This window comes from Spinacia oleracea, chromosome 6 (assembly GCF_020520425.1).
Source record: "Spinacia oleracea cultivar Varoflay chromosome 6, BTI_SOV_V1, whole genome shotgun sequence".
Taxonomy (NCBI): Eukaryota; Viridiplantae; Streptophyta; class Magnoliopsida; order Caryophyllales; family Amaranthaceae; genus Spinacia; species Spinacia oleracea.
In genome coordinates this window covers 54358451-54368554 of record NC_079492.1, presented here as the reverse complement: position 1 = coordinate 54368554, position 10104 = coordinate 54358451, and the positions used below count along the sequence as shown (strand labels likewise).

The following is a 10104-nucleotide window of genomic DNA, read 5'->3' as shown; positions in this document are numbered from 1 at the left end:
CCAAATATTGAATAAAACAAAGTGTAAAGAATATTATGAAACATATTAAAACGAAAAGTGTAAAAATCATTTTGAAACGGAGCTGGTAGTATTTATCTAAGAGTTGACTCTTAAAATTTTCTCTCTCCTTAAGAGTTAGCTAAGTGTGTGCTAGTATTGTTATTAATTAAGTGCGACAAAAGTAGGCTAACTCTTATTAATTTGCCCCCTCATATTCTCTTTCCTCATCCACCTCATCATCATCTTTTAGTAAGAGTTTCCCATTAAAAAAAAAGACCCAAGAAATACAATATCTCTTATATTTACTACACCTCTTAACTAGTTTTTACATGCTTTTCCTTTTATAAAAGAAATAAAAAAAAAAAAAAAAACACAAACCTCCACCTCAACCACCTCTTATGCCCTCAAAAACATAATACTCTGTACAAAATAAAAATTTAGAAATACGGAGCCGTACTCCTCAAAAACATAGTACTCGTATAAAGTATGCCGTCATCAATCATGATTTACCAAAAAATACGGAGTATAAAATAATACATTATACACAATACTCTGTACTCAAGTGAAAGAAGAGAGGAAAAAGACAATTTTGGGCATATTTTAGGGGATTTTTATTCGACGCCCTGTTCCGTTAATAACGCCCTAATTTATTACGTTAAAGTACAATTCTACCCTTTAAATTCAAATTCACCCACCTCCTTCATGAGCCTTCTCCTTCTCTGCTCTCTCCCTCCCTTCCTCCTGCCGGCTATAAACATCTCCGCCGCCCTCAACGCCACCCCATCTCCGCCGCCCCATCTCCGATCCTTACCTGGCGCACGGAACTTGCGCCAGTTCCATGGACCTAGCGCACGGAATTTGCGCCAGTTCCATGGACCTGGCGCACAGATTTTGCGCCAGGTTCATGGAACTGGCGCAAATTCCGTGCGCCAGGTCCATGGAACTGGCGCAAATTCCGTGCGCCAGGTACATGTGAACGGCGCAAATCTTGTGCGCCAGAAATGAATAAAATAAAAAAATAAAAAACACCATTTTTACCTCCTCCATTGAAGCTTACGAGTTTTCCGGGAGCGATTTTCCGGGACAACTTCCTCGACTATAAACACCGCCGCAACTCTCACACGAATTATGAAGATACTAACGTTTTCCAGAATTTTAGTTTTCCGGCGAATTATGAAGAAACAGGTATGAATATCAGTTTTCCGGCGAATTATAAAAGGGGTAAAAAAAATTCTCGCCGGAATTTCATTTTTCCGGCGATTTTCCGGCAGCCAGATTGGTGAGGAGGGGGGATGAGAGAGAGGTGAGGGAAAGGTGAGGTGAGAAGGGTAAAAAAAATGAAAGGGAGGGGTAAAAAAATATAAGGGTAGTTCTATACTTTCGCTATGAATAGTAGGGCGATTTTAGCGTGGGCGGGCGTCGAATAGCGATACACATATTTTACGGAGTAACATAAGTATTTTTTTTGAGGGCATACTTTAATACTTCGTATAAAGGGACCAAGTACAACTCCTGTTTCTAGAAAAGAAAAGGGTAGAATATATGATTATTACAAAAAGCAAATAAGATTTCGAGATCTGGCTATGATCAAACACTCAAACTTTCGTGTACGTGATCGGTCCTGAGAGTTATAGGCATTAAAAAAATGATAAATGTCACGTCGTCATTTTGTTTGCGGAAATGTCAAATTTTGACTTCTATTATTTAAAACAAATAAATTGATTAATTTGGGTTATAAATCAAATAGGCGCATTTTAAGTAAATGACGTTTATTTAATAGATTTGGGTTATTTAAATGGATTTTTGTTATGAAGGCCCGTTTATTATTAACGGGGAGAAGTAGAACCCTAACCCAGGAGAATGATATAAATAATCCTCTCCAGCCCATTTGCCAGACACACTGAACAAAGTACACAAATATACTACTCTCTAGAAAACCTAAATATTGCTTCACGCACACAAATCAATACAAATCCCGGTGAAAAAATAACAACAAGCACAAGAAATCGACATGTACCTCCATATAACGTCCTTGAAAGAGATGAAGTTTGGCGACCCTCACTAAAGACGTCCTGTTAAACAAGCTCAGGTGATTGTGGAGATCAAATTTGTGGATCAAAATATTAGAGATTGTACGAGAAACTTCAGAAATTAATAAAATTATTTTGTTCACATTGTTTTTTGAGTTTATTATTTTTGCAGACATTAAATTTATGTTTACAACCGAGAAAAGAAAAGTGTAACCATAAAAAGAAACCAGAGGGAGTATTAAAATAGCGGCGAATAAAATTATGTTCTTGATAATACAAGACGTAACTCATGGTGATCGAATTTTTCTATCGTTAGTTGTCATACTAGTTAAAGTGGATGATTAATCATCGATAAGTGAAACAAAAATGATATTTACTTGAATAAAAAACGAAAAAGGGGTTAAAACGAAAAATATGTTACATGCTAGCACCAGTAAAAATTAAGACTAATATGTTGCCATGTGTTAACTTATATAGTCAAATATCGTATACCCAAGTGATAAAAGAGTATACCCAAGTGATAAAAGAGTGGCTAGAGTGCTAACTTATACAGAGTATGAGGACGTCGTTGTCAAAAGTAAGTTTGTCCAAAACGGATATAAATGACTCTTATTAATTTGGTATTGGTCTCGATATTAGTGTGGTATTGATACTCTAATACACTGCTATGGAGTACCAATTTATGTTACTAGTACTGACATATTTTATATTGGTATTAACAATAATTGTACTTGATTGATTTGTATCCAATTTGATCATAAGTCATTTGAAGTTTAGATTTCCTCAACTTATTATATTTTCAATTGGTCCATCTTGATATTATTCCTAAATCCAAACTCACACCAATATGCGAACGGCGAACCAAACACCCTAACGTTATTGAAAAAAAGTGTAGAAAAATATTCTAGATGATCTCTTAAACTGTGATTTGTGAATGATGACAAGATTTTAAATCAGAACAAAAAGTATCGAGTCAATCGCATTTAATTTGATACAAAACAAAGTAATAATATGTGTAATTACTCATTACTGTGTTAAACAAGAAAAGTCGTTGTAGTATAGTGGTAAGTATTCCCGCCTGTCACGCGGGTGACCCGGGTTCGATCCCCGGCAACGGCGTCTTTTTTGTTTCTCGTCATCGTATATTTTTTTAATTCCGATAAAAGCAGTGACCACCGCGAAGGCGCGAACCGGAGGAGACTGCGAAATTAGGGTTCACTCTCGATAAGAATTTGTTTGATCAGGTAATCCAACTCAACTCTTACTTCTTGGTTTTCCTGTAATTCTGTAAATTCTTATCCTACTAATTGTTGAATTTCAGAAAATAGGCTGATGCATTCTTTTGCTTGAATATACATATACTGCTTTCCAATTTCCATCATCTGTCTTGTATTCCTGGCTGTCATCTCATGGCTTTCTGAATTAATTTTCTTTTATAATGTTATGTCTGCAAACTAATGGAATTAATTTTCTTTTATAATGTTATGTCTGCAAACTAATGGAATGACGACAGTGTAGTAAACTGAAGGTCTTATTGAGTTGTTGACCCTCTGCCCTCTGGCTGGATCATGTATACACAGAAAACCATGGATTTAAGGTTAATGCTGTCCAGTCAACACCTTTTATATGTTTTACCCTAAATTTCTTTCTGAACGTACTGGTTTATACCATTTCAGAACTTGAATAATTTTCAACTATAGTGAGCACCTTTATTTCCCTGTACCAAGCCCACAGATATTGTTGAGCCTGAAATCTGATGTATTTCTCAGCTGGTTTGATTTTCAATTGGGAAAATGTTGATGGTATGACACTACTTTAGAAGCAAATCATGTAATCATATTCTCATATGTTAGGTCTTCATTGATATTTATAGATTTGAACTCATCAAGTCAAGAAGAATGATGAATGATAAGTTAGGATTGGAGTCCAATTCAACCCCTTCGCCTCTTTGACATGGTGAATCTAGTGATTTTTCTTGTTTTCTTTGCTCACATTTAAGCTCGAACCGATCTCATTGAGTACAAGGGGACTTATGCAGTAGCCTTGAAGGTTATAGGAAATTCTGCCTTTTAATTTTCATATTAGCAATGAGATTAAATCTGTCAATAATTTGTAGCTATAGCCTTATAATCTACAGAAGATGAGAAAGTCTCAGCCATATTTTATTCAACTCTTATACTCACCAAAACAAAGCATATAAAGGAAAGAAGCAAATTGATGACATAATACCGAACAGGCGAATGATAAATATACTTATTATTCTTAATGCTGTTAGGCAGCTTAATCAGCCAAGTTCATGGCAATGGGCTAAATTTGTGCTTGAGTACTGCAATAAATTCTGGCGAAGTGATGCCGCCAATACTCACTGTTGATGCACAGTATTCGTCGCTCTCATCCTTTGTTATTTTATTAGCATTTTCAAGCTTACTCACTTTGATGTAATCCCAATATTGTGGAAAGTGATCTTTCTCACGGACCTCAGTGTAAGCCTGCATTTCACATGAATTCAATTGTAATTATAATTACTCTCAGTTAGTCAGTCTTTTTAATTAATTACAGCACAATAAATAATAAAAAAAAAAAAAAAGTAATCTTACTTACAGAGTTTTGGGTGGAACCCCATGGGGTAGACCAAGCAACTAAGAAATCACGAACATCTCCCTTAACATTCTTGCCACGGTACACCCTAGCAGCTTCTGAACCATAAGCTTGAGATGTAGGGTGGGCATGGAGGAAAGCGAGCCACTGGCCGTTCTCAAAGGAACTTGGTGGTTCCTCCTTATAAATATAACCTAACCAATCTTGTTTCTGGTCTTGGACAAGCTCCAGGGTGTCACCTGTCGCGTTGTAAAGAAGACACAGTGTTGAAACTCCATTCCCATAATCAGACTTGAGCTTCAATGCATGTTTAAGTGCACTCAAATTCTTGTCTTCAGCGTGTATTAACCTAATTGCTTCTCTTGCTCTATCTTCTTGTGTTATACTTTTGTCTTTATACCTTGACATTGCCTTCAAGGTTTCATTGCTTATTGGCACACCAAAGGGATTCATTTTTTTTTGTTTCCTCACTCTGATTTAATGATTTTAAGTACCTTGGATACAAACACAATGTATGCATGATAGCATATTTATATTCAAACTTTTTCGATTTAATTTTAACAGACGTTCAGTTTTAACCACTAGCCCAAAACCTCATTTCATTGGAAAGATAAAAATAAAAAATAAAAAATAAAAAAAATATTCATGGATGGAATGATAAGGAAGGTTATGCCAGATTTTTCACGCATACTCCCTACCTCTTTATCTTTTTCTCTCCTCATTTCCATATCCTCCCTTCCACTTCTATCCTCTTTTTTAGTTTTTACTTAACTTTTCTTTTATTGAACCAAACAAGGAAAATCAGTTTGCATGAAAAAATGTTTATTCAAACTAACTGGAGGATAGATCAGTGGATCAATCTTTATTTTTACTCCATTTATTCAATATTGATAATTGTAATCTTTTAGCAAATTTGTTTAAAATAATTGGACATTTTGGGTTTAATATTACGGAGTACTAGTAGTATTCATTGTTTGATTGGGGTTTTTATTGTTTGATTGGGGTATCCATAGTATACCCCCTCAAATTTCAGACTCACCTCCTTCTCTCCCTCCCTCTTTTGGGTGTACAATACATCCAAAAGTATTTTACGTTCATTGGTGAACCCTATCATATTTTCTCCTCACGTATGAGGAGAAAATGTGAGAAGGTGTACGATGCACCCGTGTGCGTCTAATTAATATGCTCTTTGCTCTATAAGAAAATGTGAGATGGTGTACGATGTACCATTGTGCGTCTAATAAATATGCTCTTTGCTCTATAAGATTATAACTGCATTTCTTCTAGATTTCCAAACATATACTATTTCCGTTTCTGAAAATTCTTTACGATTTGGAAAATGTGTCCAAAGTATAAAAACTTTGACCGTAAATTCTCACTATTATATACATCAATATAAAGAATAGTTAAATTATGAGCAAAGTCAAATAAATAATAACAATATTATAAATTTGTGTAACATTTATTTTACACATAAATCGTTTAATATTAATAAATGTAGAGTTTTTATTAAACTTAAATCTGAAAAATTAGATCAGATTAGATTAGATCAGATCATACCATATCAGATCAGAAAAATAAGATCAGATCAAGGAAAATAAGGTAAACTAAATGGGGTCTGATGTAATTGAAACAAGCCACGTATAAAGAATAATAATAATTGAAATAAATACTCCATAGTAAATCATTCAAAATGACACGTACAATTAAAAAACATGTGTGATTTAGAAGCTTTTGTTTTCATGTAATAATGAATTTTATACAACAGTAAAATGGTCCATTATTATTTTTTTGATTGAGGAATGGTCCTAATTTAACGTGCATGATGATGCATGTACCAATGTTTGTTAGATTATGCTAGCTAGATATCCAAACGTGAAATGTGCATGGACGGTGATGTAGACCCTGTTTGGCCTAGTTTCTGGACCAACTTCTAGAGGCGTGGAGCTAAAATTTGGCCAAACGGGGATATTTTGCAAAACAGTTTCAGCTTCTCTAGAAGCCCACTAGACATCAAATTGCCTTTAGAAATAGAAGCTCCAATTTGAAGCTTCTCCTTCTAGTTTCTCGGGGAGCTCTTCATGTGGTTAAATGAAATTTTCTCCTAGACTAATATGCCCCTATAAATAACAATAAAGACCATATATCCTCGTATAACATATCCCTAAATCACAATAACTGGCAATTAAGAAAACAACAATGAACAGATCTAGACGACAAGAGACCTTTGAGTGTCGTTAATGGCGACTTTCCTTGATAATAGTTTTCAGACGGTGTTGTTAACGGTGATGGGTAGACGAATGTGAAAAAAGACTAGAAATTCAGAAGAGGAGAGGATAGGAGAGAGAAAATGGTTGCTTGAGGGCTTGCATAGTTGCACCGCACACGAGAGTGAATCAGATTTGTCAAAAGTTCCGGGCGACTGGTAGGATATATTAGCTGCAACAAACAATATAATTGTGGTTGTTGAAGATCAAAGGGTCTGTTGATGTTAATGATGACGGTATTGGCTTGCAAACCCAAGGGTTATCTCGGACTTTTATGATTTCCTTTTGCTAGTAGAAATATTGATAACTACTGATATTTATTACTTTTTGTATGGCTCCCAATTGAATATCAATTGGGCCACTAAGTCCAAAGCCCAATGGCTCAAAACAGCAACATCAAACCTGCCACAAACCAACATGGCTATTCAGCCATGAACCAAGGCCCAAGGCCCAATAGCAATAAATGACCTATGGGCATTTATTATGCAAACACTATAAATAGGCCGCCAAGGCTCACACCTCAAGGTACGTCCAATTTATCGCCTTAAGACTACTCTTCTAGATAACTTCTCTCTAGAATCCGAGCATCGTTCTTACTTAGGCATCGGAGGGGCTTTCCTCGGAAACACCCCCAAGGCTAGTGATTTTACTCTTGTGCAGGTGAATTCGGACTCGACTCATTCAAGCAAGTAAGATCTTCAACACACACGAAAGGGCCTTCATTCGATGCCCATTGTTTCCACCTTTACAACACCAGAACAATTTGGCGCCGTCTGTGGGGAAGAACACTTCAAAGCCTTGAAAACACGAACCATCTCTTTCTGCAAAATGGTTAACGACGTTGTCAACAACAATGATGACGATATGATAGTGCGATCAGATTCAGAATCTGATGAGGAGGCGCACCCTCAATCGGTGGCGAGGTCACACCCAAGCAGAGCTACGACCGCCACAACCGCTGGACCTCCGATTCCATCCAGGGAAGAACTCAATGCGGCCATGACCATCATGCAAAACTTCCTCTTCAACGAGAAACAACAAGGATTGGCAAAAGACCGCAGAGAGGAGAGGAGGACCAAACGACGGTTGAACGAGCCGCTCAGTGTAGAGGTGTCCAGACCCGAACGAGAACTCCCTCCCTTGACAGGAACACACCTAACGTCGAGATGGATGGAAAGCACGTGGGACACCCAAAAAAGGGCACAACAACAACCAGGTTGGTTTGCAAAACCAACACCTACCCCAACAGCTCTCCAAAGCAGATCGACTGCTCCTAACACTCGGATCCGAAGCTCGGTACTCAGCAGGTTGAGGCCCTCGGTCCATTCGAGGTTAAGACCTTCGATTCATTCAAGGCTTGGGGTAGGCGAATCAAGTAGATCCAGCGAACGGCCCGAGGTCAGTAGCCGGGAAAGAAGAAAAGAGAGGGGGCATGATCGAACCCCTAGCCCCCGTCGTACGCCCGAGCGTTCTAACCACAGAACCCCGGCAAGTGAAGGCATCAGGGCTAGACTCGGGAAAAGAATCATGACCCCAACGTCATCCCCTTTCTCGGATGAGCTGATCATGGAAGAAATCCCAATGGTCAGATTGCCAGCCCACCTGACATACAACGGAACCACAGATCTGAGGGATCACATCATCTCCTACGAGCAGCAAATGTTCTTGAGCCCCTACTCCGAAGCATGTTGGTGCAAATATTTCCCAACCACGCTAACCGGAGTGGCGGGAGAGTGGTTCAGATAGCTGCCGAAGGGATCGATCAAAAGCTGGAAGAAGTTGAAGAAGAGATTCTGCACGCAGTTCGTGAGCAACAATCGCCCCGAACGAACCACCGCAGAATTAACCTCAATCCAACAAGAAAGAGACGAAAGTCTAAGAGAATTCATGGCCAGATTCATGAAGGAATCAACAAACATACCTAACTTGCAGCCAGACGTGGCCATCTTCGCTCTAAAGCACGCACTCCAGGAGGGGTAATTCCGTGACAAACTTTCGATGAAAAACCCCTCCAAAATAGCCGACGTGCTCCAAATGGCTGATGCATTCATCAGAACCGAAGAATTCAACAAAGCTGCTGCAAGGTTGAAAGGATCGTCGGATCCGAGAGATACGAAAAACCACCAGAGCAAGCCCGAGGGCAGCTCAAGGAAAGGGAAAGAGAAAGTGGGAGTTAGAGATATGAGCCCGAAGAAAGACGGGAGAAGGGGTGAACTTCAACCCAAATACACTAACTACACTCCATTAGCTCTGCCCCGAAAAGAAATTTTCAGCCTCAACAGAAATGATGAGAAGTGGAAGCTACCAGGGAAGCTCAAGTCCAACCCAGCTCGGAGAAACAAGAACAAATGGTGCGAGTTTCACGATGACTTTGGTCACCACACTGAGGAATGCAACTCGCTGAAAGATAACATTGAGGACCTCGTTCGCCGAGCCTACCTGAAACAATACTTGTTAGACCGAAGGGAGGAAAAGGAAAAGGCCGCAAGCGGCAAACCGCATGAGCAATCCCAGAAAAGGGTTTACGAAGCCGCAGGGCAGAAGAAGAATGACATCCTGGTGGTGTTCGGAGGGCAGAGGTCTGGCCAGGCCAGCAAGAAACACCTAAGAGCTCTCTCCCATCAAGTGAACTTCAGCGCCGTGGGAGATAGCCAACCACACCCCCCGAACATGACTTTCACTGCTGATGATTGCTTCGGAGTCCAATACAAACATGACGATCCCTTAGTAATTTCCTTGGATCTCAACAACCACAACATACACCGAGTGCTGGTTGACGGAGGAAGCGCCGTCAACATCATCTTCAGAAATTGCTTCGAGCAGCTGATCCTTGAGGAGTCAGAAGAATCGCTGACAAAAGTTAGCTACCCCCTGATCGGATTCAACGGATCCGTAGCTATCCCTCGGGGAAAGATCACCCTACCAGTCACGGTTGGCGAAGGCCAAGCAGCGAAAACTCTCCGAATTCCTAGTGATGGCTTGCGACTCAGTATACAATGGCATCATGGGGAGAACCATGATTCACAAAATGCAAGCAATCCTATCCACATACCATCAGCTGATGATATACGTCTCGGACGCAGGATTTGCCGAACGAATTAGAGGTGATCAAGAGGTTTCAAGAAAAACATGCCACACCGCCATCCGAAAGCCTAAACTAAGAGATGGTTCCGAGGCTGAGGAAGAAAAGAAAGATCCCCCAAAAGAGG

The 10104-nt window shown here is 39.2% G+C and overlaps 1 protein-coding gene and 1 non-coding gene across 2 annotated transcripts; one reads left to right on the top strand and one right to left on the bottom strand.

Annotated features, from left to right (window-relative positions):
• Positions 1–3077: 3077 nt before the first annotated feature.
• On the top strand, positions 3078–3149 carry TRNAD-GUC (transfer RNA aspartic acid (anticodon GUC)). The gene has a single exon. It is a non-coding gene; the product is annotated as a tRNA-Asp (tRNA).
• Positions 3150–4162: 1013 nt separating this feature from the next.
• LOC110775623 (23 kDa jasmonate-induced protein) lies at positions 4163–5147 on the bottom strand. The gene is made up of 2 exons (XM_021980232.2): positions 4632–5147; positions 4163–4519 (listed from the first exon to the last, which is right to left on the bottom strand). Exons 1-2 carry the CDS (start codon positions 5079–5081, stop codon positions 4325–4327), a joined length of 645 nt encoding a protein of 214 aa, XP_021835924.1. The 5' UTR covers positions 5082–5147; the 3' UTR covers positions 4163–4324.
• Positions 5148–10104: the final 4957 nt, after the last annotated feature.